This window comes from Gymnodraco acuticeps, unplaced genomic scaffold (genome assembly GCF_902827175.1).
Source record: "Gymnodraco acuticeps unplaced genomic scaffold, fGymAcu1.1, whole genome shotgun sequence".
NCBI lineage: Eukaryota > Metazoa > Chordata > Actinopteri > Perciformes > Bathydraconidae > Gymnodraco > Gymnodraco acuticeps.
Genome location: NW_022992284.1, coordinates 1,894,934 through 1,918,364, shown reverse-complemented (window position 1 = coordinate 1,918,364; position 23,431 = coordinate 1,894,934). Strand labels below are relative to the sequence as shown.

General features: G+C 42.0%; 2 protein-coding genes across 2 annotated transcripts; both read left to right on the top strand.

Annotated features, from left to right (window-relative positions):
- The first annotated feature begins 380 nt into the window (after nucleotides 1–380).
- On the top strand, nucleotides 381–14,504 carry prpf6 (PRP6 pre-mRNA processing factor 6 homolog (S. cerevisiae)). The gene is made up of 21 exons (XM_034207496.1): nucleotides 381–662; nucleotides 1,272–1,431; nucleotides 1,588–1,706; nucleotides 1,829–1,907; nucleotides 2,270–2,446; nucleotides 2,922–3,035; nucleotides 3,147–3,241; nucleotides 3,336–3,492; nucleotides 3,741–3,903; nucleotides 5,770–5,888; nucleotides 6,019–6,237; nucleotides 7,684–7,806; nucleotides 7,922–8,043; nucleotides 8,180–8,318; nucleotides 8,436–8,555; nucleotides 10,635–10,811; nucleotides 10,949–11,082; nucleotides 11,233–11,324; nucleotides 12,624–12,738; nucleotides 12,907–13,033; nucleotides 13,283–14,504. The coding sequence occupies exons 1-21, from the start codon at nucleotides 478–480 to the stop codon at nucleotides 13,433–13,435; spliced, it is 2,889 nt and encodes a 962-aa protein (XP_034063387.1). The 5' UTR covers nucleotides 381–477; the 3' UTR covers nucleotides 13,436–14,504.
- A 3,010-nt stretch (nucleotides 14,505–17,514) lies between these two features.
- On the top strand, nucleotides 17,515–20,399 carry aar2 (AAR2 splicing factor). The gene is made up of 3 exons (XM_034207450.1): nucleotides 17,515–18,619; nucleotides 18,700–18,929; nucleotides 19,422–20,399. The coding sequence occupies exons 1-3, from the start codon at nucleotides 17,854–17,856 to the stop codon at nucleotides 19,587–19,589; spliced, it is 1,164 nt and encodes a 387-aa protein (XP_034063341.1). The 5' UTR covers nucleotides 17,515–17,853; the 3' UTR covers nucleotides 19,590–20,399.
- The last annotated feature ends 3,032 nt before the right edge of the window (nucleotides 20,400–23,431 follow it).

Sequence of the window (23,431 nt, the reverse complement as noted above, 5' to 3'; positions counted from 1 at the left end):
ACTGAGTAGATGTAGGCACTAACTGGTTTAATTTATTATAATGTGTAATATGACATTGTATATGTTTGTTTTTACTATCTGTCTTTCTGGTTTTTAGGTGTCTAGTAATAAATTGCCACCCTGTTGGACGATACAGATATTATTATCTATTATTTGTATTATTCTTCAGAATGTGGCGCCCTCCTGTGGCTTCAACGTACACATTATATTCGTTTAAAACATAATGAATAACATAATGAAACACGTTTAATCACACAGTTACACGGCGAGGCATGGGGAATGAGCACGTTATTCCACGCATAGACTGTGAATCCACGTCAACAATTTAGAACTAAATGAATATCATGAGATATTTAACAGAAACGCTCCTGCCTGTGGGGGCGCTGTTACAAACACTCTAAGGAAACTTTGGCTGCTGCTGACGGAAGTGCGACTGTTGTTTATCCGGCGGTTATCCTGCTCGTCGTTGGAAAAACGATGGCTAGCTCCGCAAAACAAGGACCTAAAATTGTCTCCAAATCCTCTGCGGGAGGCGCCGGGGTGGCGGGGGCCGGCGGCGGGCTCCCGGTGATGCCCCTCGCCTCTCCGCTCATGGGGAAGAAGAAGAAGCCGTTTCTGGGGATGCCCGCTCCGCTGGGCTACGTGCCTGGTCTGGGCAGAGGGTAAGCTAACGAAGCTAACACGCTTAGCTAGCTTGCTAACAACTGATAGCTCTGTAGCTAGTTGGTTAGTTGATGTATGTTAAATGAAAGCTAAGCAAACTGTCTTGCGTATTCATATGATTGTCAACTGAGTTTGGGTGTAAAAACATTGCAACAATATGCATTAGATATGTATACGCACATAATAGTAGCTAACGTTAGTTAAATGAATGAAGATATTAGCTCGCATTAGATGCATTGTTTTAATGTCCTTCTTACTGTAATGCCTTTTAAACCTTTTTAAAAGTAAAATGTACCAGGAACTTTAGGTATTAAACGTTTATATTTATTGTTGACCCCGCACAGCCTGCCGACAACTTTCTGCGAAATCATTTGAAAGTGAAAAACCAATGCTTGTCCCAAAACGATTAGTATCTTTCTGGCTTAAGTGACAAGACAGCATGAGTCAATCATCAAAAGCTAGAATGCTTCACTAAGACAGCACAAATAAACTTGTGAAGCAACCCTCACCAGCTGGTTATGTTTTACGGTTAATCCTGTGCATGATTATCACAAGTGTGCCCATGTTAATTTGTCTAAATAAAGTTTGTTTTAATTGCTCCTCTTAAGTGCAACTGGTTTCACCACCCGATCTGATATCGGTCCTGCTCGTGATGCAAACGATCCAGTGGATGACCGACATGCAGCTCCAGGGAAGAGGACGGTTGGGGACCAAATGAAAAAGAAAGAGGAGGATGAAGAAGATCTGAACGACACAAACTACGATGAGGTGCTTTGGACTTATGACTGTCTGACTGTTATTTGATGATTATATGTTAATAATTAATCCAATCACTCAATATTTAAAGTTGACCAGACATTAACTGCCTTTTATATGATTGTTTTGGTCATTCTTATACCACAATAATGTTTTTTTTTCTTTTAGTTTAATGGATATGCTGGTAGCTTGTTCTCCAGTGGGCCCTATGAGAAGGATGATGAAGAAGCAGATGCTATATATGCGGCACTGGACAAGAGGATGGATGAGAGACGCAAAGAAAGAAGGTTACTAAAACATCTTTCAATTTTTCACCTGAGTTTTAGGGGATATATAGTACGTTTGAAATCCTGTGCACTTGTTGCATCATGTGAATGACATCTTGAATGCTGTCCTTTTTTATTTTCAGGGAGCTGAGGGAAAAGGACGAAATCGAGAAATACCGTATGGAACGACCCAAAATCCAGCAGCAGTTTTCAGATCTTAAGGTATATGATTACATAACATTATCCTATACTGCCCTCTTCTTACACCTGTCTCTAATGGTTTTGAGGAAATGTTTTCCTTTTCGTTAGATAATCACATGTTTACCAAACTATGAACAGCAATTGAACTGGAGACAACAGCAGTATGCTGCCATCACTTTGTTAAAAGGAAACATTGTCTTTGACAATTTGACACAGAAAAGCAGTTTAAGGATAAATCAATTATCAAAATAATGGCCAGTGCTTTTCTGTTGACCCAACTATGAATAAGTCTACTTGGTGTTGCAGCCCTGTTACTGACATTCCACATGAATTAGCTACTCTATTTCATCTCTCATCATTTGCTATTTTCCACTTCTTCACAGAGAAAGTTGTCAGGGATGTCAGAGGAGGAGTGGCTGAGCATCCCTGAGGTGGGAGATGCCAGGAATAAGCGCCAGAGAAATCCCCGCAATGAGAAACTCACCCCTGTCCCCGACAGCTTTTTCTCCAAACATCTGCAGACTGGAGACAAGCATACCACAGTTGACCCTCTGCAAGGGGTCAGTATACAAACACTCATCCACATCCTGCAGGCATCTGCATATAACATATTACTAAAACACATAATGTAGTTTCAGCCTGCACCAGCAGGAGTCAGGATTTATCTAAAAAAAAAAAACAGAAGTTTTTATGCTGTTATGAAATCTCAGTAGACTCAGTGATTAAGAATTATTTTTGAAATATATATGTTTTAATAGTGTAGAGAAAGAAAAAGCACATTTAACTGTGAAGACACATGCTTTACACACTTTGTATTTCAAAAATGTATAAAATAATGCCATGTACATACGGCATTCTCCAAAACATTTATTATTCACCAGAATAATTTTTTCACAGGAATTATTTACAGAAATTTAGAGAAAATGTCATAAGATAGAGGCCTATGTTTCATAAACCTTTTTGCCATTCCATTACACATTTCTCACAGAGGGAATCATTTTTTTCTTAATTGACATTGTTCCCATTCTCCACTAGCTGGCAGGTCTGAACACGCCCTACCCGGGAAGCATGACACCCGGGACAGGAGAGCTGGACATGAGGAAAATCGGTCAGGCCAGGAACACACTTATGGATATGAGGCTCAGCCAGGTAACTTATGATCTTCCTTTACCTGTATTCTATCAATTGTACTTTTAGATTCTGTCAATACACAATATTTGCTGTTTCTCTTACCTATCACTGCATTTGATCAATCATTAGGTATCTGACTCAGTGAGTGGCCAGACAGTGGTGGATCCTAAGGGTTACCTGACTGATCTTAACTCCATGATCCCCACACATGGGGGAGACATCAGGTAGAGACACACCGGCAATACAATAGAGTTCCTGTATTTGTGTTAATAAGTTGTGGGTTTGCCTGATGGTTCTATGTTTGGTTCTCCTGTCCAGTGACATCAAAAAGGCTCGTCTGCTATTGAAATCAGTGAGGGAGACCAATCCTCATCACCCGCCTGCCTGGATCGCCTCTGCCAGGCTGGAGGAGGTGACGGGCAAACTGCAGGTGGCCAGGAACCTGATCATGAAAGGCACAGAGATGTGTCCTAAGGTAAACGATGGTGGACACAAGTATATCAAAACTATTAAAGGCCTGAGCCCATAGGCAAACACCCAACGTGTCAGAAGCTCTACTAGACCATAGATTGGGTAAAATGTAGTGATGTGTTAGGTATCTGTTGTTGTTATACAGTCATGTTTAGAAGAATGAAACCTATAAAATCAAAGCGGTACTGTCCATATGTGATGCAGTTGTTTTTTTAGACCTTATTGATGTAAGTGGTTCTCTTTGCCCATTAGAGTGAAGATGTGTGGCTCGAGGCCGCCAGACTCCAACCCGGCGACACAGCTAAAGCCGTGGTGGCCCAGGCTGTCCGCCACCTGCCGCAGTCCGTCCGCATCTACATCAGAGCTGCAGAGCTGGAGACAGACATGAGGGCGAAGAAACGCGTCCTCAGGAAGGGTAAGTCTCCATGATAACATCAACGAAAACAATATATAGAACAGGGTTTGAAATAGCACATGCTCACATTGTTTGGAAGTTGATATCTTGGCACGGCATGTTGCTGTTATGTTTCTATGAGGAGACGTTGATGTGCCTCCTCCACAGGGCTTGAATACATAACAATTCCCCTGATTTGCATAAAAGGTTTCATATGGCAGCTGCAGTTCTGGCTTCTCATCAAGACCAGACACCCCAGTTGAACCATGGTGTTAATGCCCTAACATGAATGCATGAACACACACACACACACCCACATTGATATTTCCCAGCAGCATACCCCACTGACAGAGATGGATTTGGAGCTTCCTCTTTGGAAGAGCTGCCTCTACATGTCCAGTTGCCTCTGCTCTATAACAGTCTGCCTTCCACTCAGACACTATTGAACTTTACCACTACTGCCAAAAATAATGTTTGGTGTTTGTTTGTATTGCTTCAGTATGTTCACTGAAATCTTAAGTGTCTCCATTTCCTTTTTGGCACTGTCTGATGATGTGCTTACATAAGCAGGGCTCGACATTAAGGACTGCCCGATGGCCCGGGGCCATCTAGTATTTAGCTCGGGCAATGGAGCCTCTTCTGCTGGTTGCCCGACCGGGCAATCTATTATGCCAGTATCATGCAGCTCGCGGATCCAGTAATGAGTGACCCGACAGTAAAACTAAACATATCTATAACTAGTTACGGTAGTTTGAGAGGTCATTAAAATAGCTACGTGTGATATTCTAACCTGAAGTGTGTGTTGTGTTCTGCTCACCGCTGCATGTGATCATGCAGAGCTGCGTGTCGACTCGTCAGCAGCAGCTGATCTCTCTCTCTCCCGTCAGATTAGACTTCACTCGCGTTTATGTCCATATCGATCAGATCCAGCTGGTTCTAGCTAATGATATGACTACCTGCTTATTAAAAGACACCTAAACAATAAGTGTCGCTATGCAACCGGGTGAGGCCACAAAGTATAGCGCAGCATTATGCATTTGTTTACATGCCCACCGGAACCCTGAGGCATTACCAACAGATCAACGCACAATCAGCCCATACAGGACATCTCTTTCTCCACATTAAGTGTTAGACATTAGAGTTGACTATTCTTGTCTGTCACATAAGTGGCGCAACTGAAGCGGTATTGCGCTAAAGGGAAATAATTTTGACCGAAGAGATTTAGATTTGCCGGCTAACGGGAACTCTGACGTCCCATTTTGTGTGCTTCGCGAATGCGATCGGCTCCTCTCGACTGCTGCTTGGGTCTGCTCGGTCAGCTTCCGGATGAGGAGGCATTCGTTCGACCAACTTACAGTAGATAACATTACAAACATTTTTAATAGTGTAAATAATGTTTGTTTTGGCAGTTATAACTGAATGTAATATTTTCTACTTTTTTACATCTGGGAAGCCATTTGCCTTCATCAGATGGAAAGTGTCTTGATCAACAACTTAAGTATTTCTTATAAGGTCATGCAAGCGAGCAAACACAAACAAGAACAAACAAACAAGTGAAATGAAGAATAAAATTGAACAATATAATATTGTGGTGGTTCATCTTATAATTCAGTCTAGAGAATGCACCAGACAGCATCTAAGACCTGCAAACATCTAAATGTTCTAGGGGGAGGCCCCCCAAACCCTTCGTGCGTCATTTCGTCCGCGAGCATTTTTCAGGGCAATCTCTATTGGGCTCAGGGCCATCTGTAAATTAGCTTAGATGGCCCACAGGGCCATCTCCCAAAATCCTTAATGTCATGCACTGATAAGTGTGATCAATCATACTCTCAAACACTCAGAATAACGTAAATTACTTAACAATTGTGTTTTTTATTTTGTATGTAGCTCTTGAGAATGTGTCCAAGTCAGTTCGACTGTGGAAGACCGCTGTGGAGCTGGAGGAACCAGAGGATGCCAGGATCATGCTCAGCAGAGCTGTGGAGTGTTGCCCTACTAGTGTGGAGGTACCCTTGGTTAAATATGTGTCCAACATGAACCACTGCATATGACTAACAGAATGCCATCAATTGCAATGCAGCACTTGAGCCATTGCACCTACTTCCACATTTAATTATTCATGTCTGTCCCGTTTAGCTCTGGCTGGCCCTGGCCCGTTTAGAGACGTACGAGAACGCACGTCGTGTCCTGAACAAAGCTCGAGAGAACATCCCCACCGATCGCCACATCTGGATCACTGCTGCCAAGCTGGAGGAGGCCAATGACAACGTTCAGATGGTAGAAAAGATCATCGACAGGGCCATCACTTCTCTACGTGCCAACGGTGTGGAGATCAACAGAGAGCAGTGGATACAGGTGGGTTCCTGACACTTTATGGTTACGTTGACATCATAAAGAGAGACAGAGATTGTTTTTTCTGCAGCTGGTAATGTTAGAGGGAAAGTCCCTCCACTAAATAAATAGTACAATTTCATAAGCACCTAAGAAAGGCAACATTGTCAATATCAAGGTCTTTCAAAAACAAGGCTAATGCTGATCAAGGACAAATTATTCTGTAGTTATTGTGTAACTAATTCATCAGTAATGTTTGCTGGGGTATATCCCTTAATTTCAATCGTGAGTTTCAGATGAAACCACATTGATATTTTTCATAAAAGGGGAACAAATTATGATTGTGCCTTTGAACCTTTATGTTTTAGAAGTAAATTGTTCCAGCTTTGATAGCATGCCAGAATACTTCAGCTATTTCACCTGGGTGCAACAGAATACAAGCCAGACTGACATTTAGTTAAGTACAGTTCACAGCTGTTTTGCAATCATAGGCATTTGTGCAATTACTTTCCACAATGCTTTTTTATTTGTTTATTGTCCTTCACTACCTAGATTTTCATACCCCCGGCAAATTACGCGGTTATTGAGGCAGGTTCATCAGGGCCAAATGCCAGTACACTCATCGCAGCTGCAAGAACAGATGATCTTTGAAAATGGCTGGATTTGGCACTTCTTAAAAGGATCCCTTTGTGTATGGAACCCTAACTAGTCCTTTGTTCTGCTTATAATGGCACATTTCCACTGCAGCGCGTAGCACGGTTTAAGCGTGCCGTGCCAAACCCGGCCCGTTTTTTGTTGCGTTTCCACTAGGGGTAGTTCCGGCTAACGGGTACTGTTTCACAGTTTTTCTGGCTCTCCAAAATCCAGGTTCTTTCCGGGCTGAGTATGCTAAACTAGAGAGAGAATCGCTGGCAAGGGAGCTATAACTACAACAAGATGAACATATTTGACCGTGATTTAATTGTAATACACGTTTCAAAGTGATGCCGAAGTAACAACATACTGATACCGGTTAGTAAAAACCATGAATTAATGCTTTGACAAGTCTGCAGACAGACGGCAGGCGAAAAACCTTTTTAAAATGCGTGTTTTCTGAATGGAGACCGGCTATGCTAACGTTGTATATGCTCTGACCGTCCACACTCACAACAACGGCCTATACAGACATAAATAAACCAGCGACTGTATTCGCCATTACACAGGCAGTCTGTGGTTTGTACTTGTTTAACTTTTGTCTAGTTTCTGAACAGATATGAAGAGCTGTGAGCAGAGAATGTGCAGAGAATACCTCTCATAAATACTCATTATCTATAAACTGTAGGTCATCAACATGGCTGTACTGTAGGTATATTTAGGGGTTTTTGGTTACTGACCAATATTCTCTAATATTTCAGGTGTGTATCCCTTAACTCTTGAATTCCCTTCCACATACCACCCACAATCTTGATTTCTCTCCTCCTCTTTCTGCAGGATGCAGAGGAGTGTGACAAAGCAGGCAGCGTGGCTACCTGCCAGGCCGTGATAAGAGACGTCATAGGGATTGGCATTGAGGAGGAAGATCGCAAACACACCTGGATGGAAGATGCCGATAGCGTGAGAACTGAACTACTCAAGCAAAACTTATACACTGATAAATGAGGGGTAATTCACATACTCATTTCTCTGTCGGGGTTCAACTTAACTGAGATGCTCTTCTGTTATGTTTCAGTGTGTTTCCCATGGAGCACTGGAGTGTGCCAGAGCCATCTATGCCCACGCTCTGCAGATGTTCCCCAGTAAAAAAAGTGTGTGGCTTAGAGCTGCCTACTTTGAGAAAAATAACGGCACCAGGTGACAAGCTTTGGTTTCTAAAGATCTAACTTTCATGCTTTTATGGTTTGTTTGTTTAATGAAGGGTCCGTCTTTAACTTTTAACTTTCACTGTGCTCCTCCCCCCATTGCTGTTCCAAATCTCTGCATCTCTCAGGGAGTCCCTGGAGGCCCTGCTCCAAAGAGCCGTGGCTCACTGTCCCAAAGCAGAGGTGCTGTGGCTGATGGGAGCCAAGTCCAAGTGGCTGGCTGAGGATGTTCCTGCTGCCAGAAGTATTCTCGCTCTGGCTTTCCAGGTGACTATGCTGCAAACTATGACTTGTTCACGTGGTACTTTCTCTGTTTTCCCTTTCCTGTTACTCCCCCTCTTACACTCGTGCTCTGTCGTTTCTCCTTTTTCTCTTCCTCTCCAGGCGAACCCAAACAGTGAAGAGATCTGGCTGGCTGCTGTCAAGCTGGAGTCTGAGAATAACGAGTATGAAAGAGCCCGTCGACTTCTGGCTAAGGCCCGCAGCAGTGCCCCGACAGCAAGGGTAAGTGTGTCAGTCAGAAAGTGGAAAAGAGAGATTTTCCTTTTTTAAACTCTCATGAGGATCCGGTACAAAAAAAAGGGCAGAAATCTGCAAGTAGTCACAGACTTGATGGCTAAAGTTTTAGAATTGTCTCCACATTACGTTATATATCACTGTTTTCATAACCTTTCGTTTGGGTTATGTTGGATTAAACAGACTGAAAAGAGTTGTCATCCAAATAATGAAATGACCTTCCTTATTGCCATTTTTGACTGTTTGTACAGGGGGAAAGATTTCATGTGTATTTACTAGGGATGTAACGATACCAAAAACTCACGGTACGATAATATCGCGATAACAAGTCCACGGTACGGTATTTATCGCGATATTGAATAATACATTTTTTTTTTTAATGTTCTTTATTACATAATAAATCTGATTTGGACAGCATTTTAGTCGGATTTTAAAGTGTCAAAAACAAAGTGACTGGAACAAGAAAACCATTTTTGTACCTATAGTACTACCAAACAAAGTAGGCATTTTCTTTGTGCCACTGCATCTCACAAATAAACAAGGACATTTAATAATCAGACCCTGCAATAAAATAAATCAAGTTTCACTTTAGTTTTTCAAGTAACTCAACTCAAACTCACTAGTCACTCACTCAGCATCATCAGACAGGTTTTTAGGAATATGAGAATGTCCACATTTCCAGGTATTTATAAGCTGGGATGTTTGGGCATTTACAATATCCCCTGCTCTGGAAAAAACTCTCTCGCTTGGTACTGATGTTGCCGGGACAGCAGTGGTCGCGTTAACCGAATATGTTATTTATCAATGACGAAAAAATCTGAAAGCAGTCTGTCATTTTGACAGATTAGAACAAACTGGGAACAGCGCCAACGTTTCCCCGCAGCGAGGCTCTGGTGTTATGCCGTGGTATGCATGCCCTCCAAAAGGAATATAGTTTCCAAACCGTACTTTGTCGTACAGATCAATACATGTCTAGGAGGTTTTGCTTTACGCTGTGCGCGCTCCCGCGAGGTGCATGCACACACGGCATAACACCGCCCCCCCCCCCGTTGACAGTTCACGAGCGTGCTCTCTCGTGAACTGTTCAGACCCGACGGGTAATAAGAGATATTTTACGATCCTGTCTGTCAATATGACGGACAGCGAAAGAGTCTAACGCCACCTCAGTGGGACGGAGAGATATGCTTTGGCCATGGGTGACAGCAGTGGGTCAAACTGTGCATTGTCTCTCCACCACTTCAAAAGGCTTATTGACAGAGATATAAATATACTGTTGGTACTTGTCAATGTCTCTAGGTGTGTAAATGTAGCACTATAAATACGATGTCCTTTTGTGTTCTGTTGTTTTATGTTCATGTTGTAACCTACTTGCTGCCATGTTGGACAGGTCTCTCTTGAAAAAGAGATCGATGATCTCAATGGGACCACCTGGTTAAATAAAGGTTTAAAAAATAAATAATTAATGTAAAAAAAAAATCGCGGTACATTTTGTCAGTCTCACGACGGTATTGGGACGTTTATTTACCGCGATATTCGGTATATCGTTACATCCCTAGTATTTACATGGTTATTTCATTTTACTCTATGATCAATTATTAACAGAACATTAATAGTGCATTGTTTGAGATATATTCAACACATAAGCTGTCTTTCTCAGGCTCAGGCTTGCCAGGTTACTACACCTCAAAACAATTAGCACCACATGTTGACGGATGCTGTCAGTAGTGCACTATAGTTGTCAATCTCTTCTTTTATTTATCTATTTTTGTATTTGCTGACTGGTACTACTAAGCGAGCCCACTTTAATCTTGGGTATAGATTGTTCTGTCAGGAAAGACACCTTCTTTGTGTTAATGATGCAGCATTCCAGCTATGCCATAGGATGACCGTATTAGATACAGTTCAAAGTTGGTAAAGTATTTGTGTTGCATTATGGGGGCTATTTTTTTAACAGTGGTAATGTATGGCATGTACATGACAATTCCATGGGACATTTAAAAGAGGAATTACTTTTGTGGACATATTGTCTAAAGAAATCATGTGTTTGTATGTTTGATTTCTCTCCAGGTGTTTATGAAGTCGGTGAAGTTGGAGTGGGTGTTGGGAAACATAGACGCTGCTCAGGAGCTGTGCACCGAGGCCCTGAAACACTACGAGGACTTCCCCAAACTGTGGATGATGAGAGGGCAGATAGAAGAGCAGGGTGAAAACATGGATAAGGCCAGAGAGGCCTACAACCAAGGGGTGAGGAGGGGGCAGTGTCTGGAAGAGTTTGTTTAATTATAATAATAATAACTAAACGATAGAGATATGAAATCTTTGATCCTGTGTTTTTATGAAAATGTGTGATTTCCCCTATAACCGTTTTTCTGTCTCTGTAGTTGAAAAAGTGTCCCCACTCGAGCGGCCTGTGGTGGCTGCTGTCTCGCCTGGAAGAGCGAGTCGGACAGCTGACCAGAGCCAGGGCCATCCTGGAGAAGGCCCGACTCAAGAACTCCCAGAGCCCCGAGCTGTGGTGAGAAGATACACAACAGAGCAATGTGGTCATCCATTTAAAAGGCAAAAGCAGGACTCTGTCTGATGTCAATGTCAAACAACTAAAGTATAAGAGAAATGCAAAGCACATGTTAAGCTGTGACTAAAAGGATGTGAATGTTTAACACAGGTTGGAGTCGGTCAGGCTGGAGTTCAGGGCCGGGCTTAAGAACATCGCCAACACACTGATGGCCAAAGCCCTGCAGGAGTGCCCCAATTCAGGTGAGAAGATATTCCTGCTGTTAAAGTCAACTTTCTTTACTTTGTGATGTCCTATTAGAGCTACGCATATTCTAAAAAGTCATCAAAGTATGATCCTTTTTTCAATATTAACCTTGTTTTTCATTCGAGTGGCATGGTTTTCCAATCAAGTTTTTTCTAGCCGAGCTAATGTTTACCTTTTTATATGACCTCAAAACACTTTATCTTATTATACCTGTAACATCCACCTGATGGGGAAATGCTATATCTGTCAGGGAATCATTTCCATAGATGTTTACCTTTTTGCCCTCTGACGCAGATGCCCAGCCTCGGGCAGCATGCTATCTCCCTTAAGGAGGGGCTGCCCTAGCATTTTGTTGTTGTTACCAGTTTGTGACCGGGCAACTGTCGGTCAGAGATAGTTATTGTTGTGGAACACATCCTTCTCGGGGTGTAGATGACCCCGAGCCATAAGCGACAACACATGTGATTCAGTGTCCCTCAGCTGTTTAGTCTATCTATTGAAGAATGTTGATTATTACACTCTGAACTAGTTAAAACCTCGAGCTACAGGAGGGTTCTTCAGAATTGATTGTGGCATCTCAACCGTGTGTCAGATCGTGGCCCGTGACATGTCTTGTGAATTCTCCGGCCGAAGCTCCAAATAAACCGTCAGTGTTCGCCATCAAAGCTCCAGCTCTCACCGTGTCTCTTTGAGTCCTGACTCTCCATTGCGACAGAAGTTTCCCCCACAATATCTACATCAGAGTTTCCGTTAGCCGGTAATTACCGGACTTTGACCGGTAAAATATGCTGAAGACCGGTAAAACTGAATTTCTCCGGTCAAAATAATTTCCCCATAGTGTCACGTCTTGAGTGGGTTATTTGTGAATATACTACGTTTTGCCCTGTCGACCAACGTAGCTATTACACGTTTTTTGTGAGACTGGGTTGGACGGGCTGTCAGGAGAGAGAGGGAGGAAAAGAGAGGCTCCGTTTATTATTCCCTTGTTATTATCCAAAGTTACTCTTTTGAATAATGTAGTTAATCTACTATAATTAGTTTGTTTAATATCCGATATCAATTTGTTTTAAAGCTCAATAAATAACAAAGAAGACCTTTGTCCGGCACTTTTTCTCATTTTGTCCGGAAAATGTAAACTTTAACGGACATGTTGACCGGCAGAGCAGAAACTCTGATCGACATACACCCTAGCCATTATTTAACTGGACTCTTTCAGAAACAGCAACTACTAGTTGTACATCTGTTTGCATCATCTCAGATATTCTGTTTGCACCCATCCCCATTTCCCTCTGCAGGCATCCTGTGGGCTGAGGCAGTGTTTTTGGAGGCCAGGCCCCAGAGGAAGACCAAGAGTGTGGATGCTTTAAAGAAGTGTGAACATGATCCCCACGTCTTGCTAGCTGTTGCCAAGTATGTCACTGTTTCCTCTCTTTTTCAGTAATATCTCTGCTTTTATTTTTAAATATATAATACTTTCCCTTTCCCTGCAGTTTTTTTTTAACATTCCAGTCTGCACATTTGTAGGCATGATACTTGAATTTGTATTAAATTGAATGCATTCCTTTGCAACCATTTTAGGTTGTTTTGGAGTGAGCGTAAGATCACCAAAGCCAGAGAGTGGTTCCTGAGGACAGTGAAGATCGAGCCTGACCTGGGAGATGCTTGGGCTCTCTTCTACAAGTTTGAGCTGCAGCATGGCACAGAGGTAAGGATCTTATTATTGTCTTACATTATCTTAGTAAAGCCACTTTGTTGGTGTCAAGCTCACATGGTTCACTTGATGGAGAATGATAAACACATCCTGCAGTTCAGTTAATGTAGATTAGTTTATCAATGAATAAGAACCAAGACCGCACTGGACAGATAATGGTCTCATTGTATCATGTCTAAAAATGGTTCCTGAGGGCATGCATGTGTTAATGGTATCTAACATTACTTGTTGTGCGGTCACCAGGAACAGCAGGAAGAGGTGCGAAAGCGCTGTGAGAATGCGGAGCCCCGTCATGGAGAGCTGTGGTGTGCCGAGTCCAAACACGTCCTGAACTGGCAGAAGAAGACAGGAGAGATCTTAGCGGGGGTAGCCGGCAAGATCAAAAACACATTCTGAGAAAGAGGACTTTTGGACTGAAAATGCCCGTAAAGAGTCAACTATTGTTTTGGACTAGTGTTCTCTACCAGGATTTACCAATCTGTAGCAGATACAAAGGATTCACACATACCACAAACCCTTTTCAGGAACAGAATTACAGTTTGTAGACTTATAAAGAAAATGATCATTGATTTCTAAGTGAAAACAAAGTAACAATTTTATCCCTTTTCAAGTGAATAGATATTAGCAACAGTAATCAACTTTTTTTTTATAGCTCTGTTTTTTCAGGTAGCGCAGGATTCTCAGTAGACTGCAGTTTTCTAGTCCTCAGACAGACTTAGGTCAGGACTTGACTGCCATCCAGGAAACATTCTGTTTTTAAGCTATTCCTGTATAACGTAAGCTTTGTATTTGCGGTATTTGCCTGCTGGGAAGTACAATTTCTCCAAAGTTCAGGATGGCGGTCAAAGAGTTTAAATTTGGTCTCATTAGACCATAGAGCCTTCTTCCACTTTGTTTCAGTCTCCCATAGGCCTTTTGGCAAAGACAAGCCCAGATACAGTTACAGCAGTTCACCTTTCCTTGCAACACTGCCATAAAGCTGCACCTGGTGGATCACCTGGGCAACAGTTGTCTTTTAATAACTAAGGAAAACATACTCACTCTACTGAGGTGGTGGCTTAATTCATTAATGTGTAGCTCTATAGTTAAAACTGGAGGCGATCAGTTGAGGATGAATATGTTGATTTGTTTTCACGTTGACATTAGGCTGTTGCACTGCTGATTAGTGTTGTCATTCTAATTTCAGTTGTGGTAATTATAACAAAAACCTGGAAAACCACAGAGCTTACATAGGCACTGCCAGGGTGAAATATACAAAACACATGTTGATTGAATCCACCTTACAGTATGTTGTGAATGAACTCTTTATGTATCGGGGGGGATAGTTGTTGTTGTCAACACTTGTGTTTGCTAAAAGAAAATATCATAACATCTTGTTTTGAGGAAGTTATTTCCATGTCCAGATTTGACTCTGTTTAGTATTTGTATATAAACTCCTCTTCAGGGACTATTACATGATATCTTACATGTTGTAGTATTGATCTTTTTCTACATGGCGTGCTTAAAATGTCTTTAAATTCTTAGCAGGCATCACATAAACGACACTGTTTATTGCACAATTTGCTTATTCACCCGAACAAGTCCTATTATGCATGGTTGTGATTTGAATGCCAAAGCTAATTGTGCACATTCCTCAAAGAAACATTGAGTTCCTCAGTGAAATGTGTTTTCTCACACACATTTTTCGAACCATAATACTCTCATGTAGTTCCCATGAATGGTCAGCGTTTCTGTCTCAATGGGGTTTATTTTAACTTTGTACCTTTTGGTTTGGCTGAAATCAGTCTATCACTGCATTATGTAAATGTCTCGACATCATAACCAATAAGAATCGTTTTATTACCCTGGTTTTCTGTTCTCACTATATCTCATGGATTATTCCCCTCTTCTGCCACACAATGTAAAAATGTCATGCTAAATGGCATTTTGGATATAAACACGCACGGCATAATGTCTTTCCAACGAAATCGAAAGGATAAAGGCAAGTGATTGGTTACAGAGGTTGTCTTCGACTTGATGGGACTGGAGTTAGGTGAAATCCTAAACCCAGCGTCAGCAATCCATGACGGGGAAAAATTAGAGCAACACGGGCTTTGATGATGTTGGAAACATCGGAGCACCACATCGGAAGTCTACCTGCTATCGCGTTAACCTATCCACCTGAGGAAGTATCAAACAATACTGTTAAAAGACAATGAGCTCGGCCGGATCAGGATTAAGTCATTGTTTCTCCATGCTACTGAACGATATGCCTTTGCTTGTTTGAGGATTCTGCAATACAACATGATAAATGGTAAGTACAGTTTTAACATTTGTTGCGTAAATACGCACCAGATATGCGGGTATAGAACACTTTCCAAAGTAGCGCCGCTAACAATAGATTGAATGTATAAAGCTCTACTTCAAATAGGACTTTATTCAAGTGAAATTATGGTATGTGGAGGAAACGCCTGGAAACCGACAGATGCTTTAACGCATGTGAAGCTGTGGGTCTGAGCAGGATCCAATTGAACATTTATTATTCGACTGTTTTGTTGCATAATATGTACAATACCAATGTCTCTTTTATAGTGTTTGACTGGAACTTTACTCCGTAATGTCCTGGTGGTTCTCTTATTGGTCGACGCTTGTGGGAAACGTAGATGTAACTACAGGGAGATCCTGGTTTCCTACAGAGAGTTCATCTTCGTTGAGCTGCAGAATCTGGTATGAGGACATTGATGCAACTTTTGGATGTGTGTCTGCGATGATGTGCACGTTATGTGACTGACAGAGTTTTAAAAAATAATAAAGATTCGTCCTTCTAACATTGGTTTAGATGTCAGTTTTTTCTAGTCAGCTGATACAGTAATTAAACATGTGGAAGCGACGTGTGATTATCCTGTGATAGACTGCAGCGTTCCACTTTTTACTTCACTTTTGAATTAATCCATATGTTCATATTGTTTTGCAGAATTTGACTGGTTCGATTAATACCTCCAAAGGGAGGGACCACTGTCCCTCAGGAAAGGTAAATGGCACTTCAGCATGTGTTCTTTCAGCACCATGGACAGGGTAAACATGAGGCTATTTGTCTTGGGGTTTGCAATAACCTGTGACCTGGATTACTCACACTAAAGAGAAGAATATCTCAAGGAACACAATAAAGCATGACATACATGTGTTATCAAGTATGCTAATTTATTTAGATAAATGGGAATTGTGAAATGCTGTTTTATTTGTGTTTGCTCTCTGGACTACTATTGCAGGCACATCGCATTCTGGTTTCCATCTATAGTTTGTCACATCAGATGAGGTGTCAGACAAGCGGCAAGTCGACGTCTGACCTGGAAAGGCCACTGAAGAGCATGGAGCAGCTCATCAGTCAAAACTGCAGCCCTGATGATCTGGTTGGTCTTTGTGTTTGTATTGAATTAATATGTCCATCAATACATAAAGTCAAAAGGTAAAAAGTCAAACAAAACTGCACAGCATATAACAGACAGATACACCCCACCATCCCTCCTCTCTTTCACATCAAATAAGAAATAGATAGGGCTTGGGAAATGTTTGCTCATGGCCGGGTCTATAGACAACATAAGCATCTTTAATAATGTGAGAGGAACAGTATCAATACAGATACCTGGATAAAAAGCTAATACTTTGCTTTGTGTATTCTTTCAGGGGAAGAAAGTCTCTTGTTCAGCTGTCAAGAAAATACGTGGAAAGAAGAGAAGGAGAATCAGGTTCATCAAAGTTATAAATGCGCTGATCACATGTTGGCAAAAACTTATTGTCTCCATGCCCTCACATTAGAAAATCGTACTTGTGCTACTATTAGGTGGATTATATAACGTCACCACATCAAACTGAGGATTTTACCTTGCCAATAACACATTGTTCTTTGAATGCAATATCATGAATGTACACAGTTGTCAAGTTCTCAATGTTTTTATTTTGAATAGTTTTATAGTAACCACAGATAAGCTATTAAATATCCACCATGCTTTCAAATACTTGTAGAAAATGTATGTATAATGTATTTTTCTTAGCCTCTCAAGATGTAACAACCATTTTTGTCTTTGTAAGCCGTATGTACAATATACCCATGACATGCTCTTCTGTAGAAAAATAATAAATGGAACTTTTTTAAATGTCTCTTCTCGTATGAAGTCTTGGTACTGTGATTTTCTGCATTTTCTTCCTACAAATAATAATAAAATAATTAACGAAGTTATAAATGAATTGATTAAAAATAAATAAAATACTTTGTCACACTTAGCCACACAGCCTACTATTAGTAATCATTGCAATGATAATATCATCATATATCATGACAAATTATATGAATAATCTAAAACTATAATACATTTGATTATATCTTGTTGAGGGAAATTAAAGGTGCACTCAAAGTATACAAATAATGCTGTATGGACCTCCTCCTGTTACTATAGAAGCGGAACCATTCTACAGCATTGTTTCCGCCCGGACCTAAAGATATGTTGCACAGCCTCGACCAAACGATACCCCAACGATACGAAACATCAACATCACACACATGGCATCGATGCGGTAAATACACCCTAATACCATCACAAATGTCCGTATAAAACTGCATTTAATTTTCTTTACCGTTTCATTGTATTCGCTTTCGTTTCGTCATTTTAAAAGCAGCATCAGTCTGTGTTAACTATCGGACGTAGTTACATATTTCCTAATCCTAATGAGTGTTCTGAAAAGCTCCTTTAACAACTGAAAGCGACGTTTAGCTCTTTTGTTGCGTGGTTGGTTATATAGGTTTATCAGCAAGTCAATTAGCCCCTGAGATAGCCGAAATGGCCAGCAGCAACATTGTAGACATGGATCCAGATGTTGCTCGGAGGCTGTTTGAGGAGGGGGCTACGCTAGTGCTGCTGGATGTTCCTCTGGGCACAGAGCTGGGGATTGACTGCAAGAGTTGGCAGGTGGGTCCCCGCTTCAAGGGAGTGAAGATGATCCCCCCAGGCCTGCACTTCCTCCACTACTGCTCTGCTAACTCTCCAAGCTGTGGAGGAGAAATTGGCCCGAAGACAGGCCTCTTCGTCACTCTCAAACCCAAAGACATCCTGTTGGCCAGATGGGATCCAAAAGAAGAAGACCTGGACTTCTCACCCTCCCAGGACGAAGAGGAGGTGAGCCGGATCAGGGCTAACCTGCAGGACCTGGATCCCCACCTGGGGCCCTATCCGTATGAGGTGATCAGGAAGTGGGTGTCCCTCACTGACCGGCTGAGTGAGGAGGTGGCCAAAAACCTGCAGCCCCTTTCAGGTCGAATATGTGCCTTCAGTGACGTCATCCCTGAGGTTCAACTCACTCACACCAAAGACAGGGCGGAGCAGCCGAGGAATGACACGGCCTGTCAGAGCATGAAGGAGGGACTCGAGAAGCTCCCCAGGATGAAGCCGAGGGAGGGCACAGAGTTTCGTTTCTCTGTTATCCCCGAGAAGAAGTACCCGGCTGGGGCTACACCTGAACAGATCACCCAGTGCAGCCTGGACCAGAGCTACGCCCTGGAGTCTGTGCTGGAGAAGAACCATCAGCTACAGCCCCTCAACTTGCTAGGTAATAATACACCATCAATACAGCACACACTTCTATTTTACATATTCAAATCTGACTACATTTTCTGTCTCTCTTCTCAGGGGAGATGCAGTTTGCCTTTGTGTGTTTCCTGATTGGAAATGTATACGAGTGCTTTGAGCACTGGAAGAGTCTCCTGTCCCTGCTGTGTCGATCAGAGGAGGCGATGCGAAAGCGTAAGGAGCTCTACCTGGGGCTCATCGGCGTGCTTTACCACCAGCTGGGAGAGATCCCGCCGGACTTCTTTGTCGACATCGTGTCTCAGAGCAACTTCCTCACCTCCACATTGCAGGTAGATGATGCAAAACATAATTACATGCATGCTGGTATGAACATGGTCTCAAGTACATATACATAGAAATATGTAGTGTCAGTGTAAGGCTTTATCAGGATGCTTGGACAACTGATTTGTTCTGAACTTGTAGTGGTCTAAATGACACCTTGATTGAAATACATTAGAATCTAAACACATTTTGACTGTCACATCTCATCATGTGAAAAAAGTTAAATCATGATCTTGTTTTTAGACATACAATAAGCTTAATCGCTGTGCAATTGTGAAATTAGTCAAGTTTGAAACAAGCCAAGTCCTAGTATTGTACCTGATTCTACCTGTCCTGAATGCTCACATTGACCACAACAGTAATCTTATCTTCTACAGGATTTAAGAGACCCTGAAAATAGAATCTTAAGGAGTTGCATAAATGATTATTTGTATTATTATCAAGGATGTTTACGTTTTACAATTACAAATGATTACATTGTTTGGCTCATTTTCTTCCAGGACCTGTTCCAGTTTGCCAGTGGACCCGGTGTCGACGGCACGCTGCGGAAGAGAGCAGAGAAGTTCAAAGCTCATCTGACCAAGAAGTTTCGCTGGGACTTTGATGCAGATTTGGACGACTACGCCCCTGTGGTGGTGGAGCTGCCTGAAGGTGTTGCAGTGGACTGAGAGCGTATTATGGATTCAGTGTACATGCTGAAACCATAAGCAGGCAACAGGACTGAAATAGACTGACACTGAAGGACAGCACTGATGCCTGGTATTGAACCTCTGATCCAAAGGTTCTCACAAGGCTTCAGGTAACTCAAAACAACCTTAAACAACGACCACTCTTCTTTTCAGTAACACCAGTAGTTCCCTGACAGTGTGTGTTGAAGGTGTTCCATGTGGGCTGTACAACACCTTCTTATATATCCACACACGTTTTACTCAGTTGTGAAGAAAGCAAACTGTCATTAATGGCAGAGCTGAACTATACTAAATATTATTGGTGCCCTCTGGTGGTGGATTTTTTTCAGCTCAGCAAGTTACCATGCCAGTCTTAAAACTCTAATTACCATTTTGTGTCAAATTCAACAATCTTTTTCCATACCTCATTTTAGTGAAATAGTTTATTAATGACTTTGCTATGAATTATAAAGAGTGTCATACACAGTGCTGTTCTCTTCATCAGTAATGGAAAACAATAAGTGTAACAATAACTTCACCAGACCATATAACAATTCTAAATAAGCAGGATTTTGTGAGAAGAGAACTAAAGCATAGGAATGTGACTGTAGTACTTTTATACCTGTTGTATTCAAAATAAATAATGCTTACAATAAATAATTTTGGTGGCACAATGTTTAGAAAAAGGCAATTGTGGTTTGTAATGTTAAACACATACTGTAGACCACTATTGAGCAATTCTCTTCAGCACTGTTGTGTGATTTATTGGATCCGGATTCCTTTGAATAAAAATACGTTTGATACAATTAAGACCGGTCATGCTGCATGTCACTTACAACTATTGAAATACTTTCATTTTACATGTCAGGAGTCATCTTTCTCACCTCCACTAGATGGCGATCATGGGCTTTTTGCGAACATTGAAAAACTTCATGTATCTTCCTAAGGATCTTCATTGTAAATGTACAGACACGCATTCACACATTGAGAAGCAGTTGTTTCCGGTGCTTGGGAGAATTAAGCTCTGTTAGGATTTGGCTGTGTGTTCTGCGCACAGCTTGACTGTCTATGGTGGATATCATCTTTAAGCTCACTCTGACTCCAACAAGTTGATTTGTGAGGAATAACAGGTGGAGGAATAAGTGTGAGCAGCACATGCAACAAGTGGATGATGTCATTAGAAGCAACTTATTAGCTGTGTGTGAATGTGTGTGTCCCTGCTTGGCAGTAATGGATAGGACAGGCCTTTGTTGGCTTGTCGGCCCGTCAATCCATTCCCTTGTTAAGTTCTTCATTGACCTTCCTGAAATGTTTTGCTCTCCATTTCCCGACTCTGTGAACTTATCAAAAACCACAAAGCTCCTGTGAAAAGAACTAAAGCCTTCTAATGTAATTATGTGAATCAATAGACTAAGCCTGTTGATGGTCACCCAAATGACAACGCAAGAAATCCCTTCTGTTCCCAGAAGACAGCTGGTATTGTAAAATGGATGTTAATGCTAGGCTTTCTTATGAAAACGACCTCCTTTTTAATAATTTACCCACATTTTAAAAGAAGATTAGTTCTCTAGTTGTGGTCTACTCTGAGACCACGAGGGTCCTGCTCTGGTTGTTATTTTCCTTTTGAATGCAATTAGGTAGAGAAAATGGCTTGGAACACATGGTGGAAACCATCTCAGCACAACATGGAAGGAAATGTACACCAATTATTTGTAGATTCAAGTTCTTCTCTTGGGATTAAGTACCGTACATTGTCAATGAAGACAGTCTTCAAGAAGAAATTACACTGTTGGGACCCAGTTGGCGTTCAAGCCCCTCCATTAGAGCTGAAATTACAGTGTACAGTCAGCGGACAACTCATTTAGTGTTTTTGTGCTGTATGCACTCTTTTACCCCCGGTATACGCTCTCCTGCCATGATCCTGGTATGGCAAACATTTTCATTTTAATCTCTTTGTTTCGTTTGGCGTGGCCGCCCCTGGGGAGTGAAGAACTCTGGGAAAGGGACTGAGTTGATTGTGAAGAACCTCAAAGGCAGGCAGGCCCTGTCAGTCATGGTGGAGCTTTCTCTCCATTAGATCTGAGCTGGTCATTTCCATGGGGCTTCACAAGCCGCGCACCCTGCCAGTGTAAACACAGGCCCCTCTGTTTCTCTCCCAGCACTCAGCCGCCCACCTCCCCCCACACAAAAGCAAGGGAGATGGATTTTGGTGACTTCTTTGCTGACTTTCTTGCTATTCATTATTGAACAATCAGGTGTTCGATCATGTGTGTTTGGACTTACTTCATTATTAATGGACACAGTTGTTCCTGTTCAAGCAAGCATCTGCAGTAAAATAATAAATTAGCCGCAGTAAACATTTAGAAATGTTCAGGATTATCGTCCCCCAGAGATTTAGTACTATTTCTCTGCTTTTGTTGCAACGACCTGTGTCACTGCAATTCCCCAAACACTACTTTGGACAAAGATTCAATTTCTAGTCGTTCTTTCTCACGTTCAGTTTACTGGTTGCATTTATCTGCCTGCTGCCTATCTTTCACCCATGTCGAGGTGAAGTCTGTTTTTTTCACATGGCGAGATGCATAATTATGATGAATCATTTGTCAAAAAATAAGCTTTTTGGTAATTGCCCGTGTCCATAGATTACATGTTGGGAAAGTAGTTGGTACATAAATGGAGAGTGTTTACTCTCTGACTTCTTTTTAACCTTTTAAAAAGAGTGCATTGGTATAATTACAGACAGTGTGGTGAAGTTGTGAAGGGAACAATTCAAACTTGTCTGATATTGAAAATATGTCCAGTTAAATGACTTTCTCTATAAAGGCATGAATAGATGTGCATCTGCGATATGAATTATGTTCCCTGCTGCTACTTCCTCTCACCTTCCGGTCTTGGACATTTCCTCCATAAGTGTTGATGACCAGGCTGCAGCAGCGGGGCTTCACATGTCTGACTCGCATGACCCAAATGTGAGTCAGGCACGTGTACATGAGTGCGTGGTGTGGGGTGCATAGCTCTGGTGCCCAGACATATGGACGTGGGCGCATGGAGGGGGTGGGTTCGTAAAGTGGGGATGGACAAGGTTAAAAATCCCTCCTAGAAATATACACACCAGGGAAGAACGAGAGTGTGTGAACAATAAGTTCTGTTATAGTGATCTGCTGAAGTGATTAAAGGCAGGAGCTAAAACCAAGGCGGTAGATCTTTTTGAGATCTGGTCATCAGGCATGTCTGTCAGGGTCGGCCTTATCTGATCATGTACAGCATGACGGCACCACAGCTGGCCAATAAAATGTCTTAACTAAGTCTGTAGAGGTGAAACAAGCAACATGCTGTGATTAGCACACACACACACACACACACACACACAAAGCAGCACAACACAAGCAGAGTTAACCTTGGTTGTCATCTCTCACCGCTCATAAAAGTGTCTGCGCCTGTGCTGTATATCATCCCTGAGAGCTTAACTAAACATTGGACGAGTCCTTTTGAATCAAACATGGTTTAAACAAACGGCAGTAAAGATCCGTTGCTGGTCTCTATTCCCCATCCCCAGTCCATCAGATAGCTTTCACTCTTCCCCCACCTGCCCATTAGATGACTGATCTCTGACTTCCATTTTTAGTGCGTGTGTGTGTGTGTGTTGTCTTTGGCTGTGGCACTCAGTGTGAACTCTGGCAGACCTTGTCACAGCAGAAAGGAGTTACCGCAGCACCCCAAGTACACATACAACCTCTCGCTATCGCTCGCTTCTCTTCCTACACTTATTTTTCTTGCTCTCTGTGTGTGAGGGTTTTGAGGTGAAAGCAGACCCCTCCTGGTAGCCCCACACCCAGGGGAGA

Bases quoted from the DNA above. Each gene is read 5' to 3' on its own strand.
- prpf6 (XM_034207496.1), top strand. From the start codon at position 478: ATGGCTAGCTCCGCAAAACAAGGACCTAAAATTGTCTCCAAATCCTCT. The intron at 3,904-5,769 runs GTAAGTCTCCAT...TTTTGTATGTAG, and splicing joins GAAACGCGTCCTCAGGAAGG to CTCTTGAGAATGTGTCCAAG. The intron at 8,556-10,634 runs GTAAGTGTGTCA...ATTTCTCTCCAG, and splicing joins GCAGTGCCCCGACAGCAAGG to GTGTTTATGAAGTCGGTGAA.
- aar2 (XM_034207450.1), top strand. From the start codon at position 17,854: ATGGCCAGCAGCAACATTGTAGACATGGATCCAGATGTTGCTCGGAGG. The intron at 18,620-18,699 runs GTAATAATACAC...CTCTCTTCTCAG, and splicing joins ACAGCCCCTCAACTTGCTAG to GGGAGATGCAGTTTGCCTTT. The intron at 18,930-19,421 runs GTAGATGATGCA...ATTTTCTTCCAG, and splicing joins TCCTCACCTCCACATTGCAG to GACCTGTTCCAGTTTGCCAG.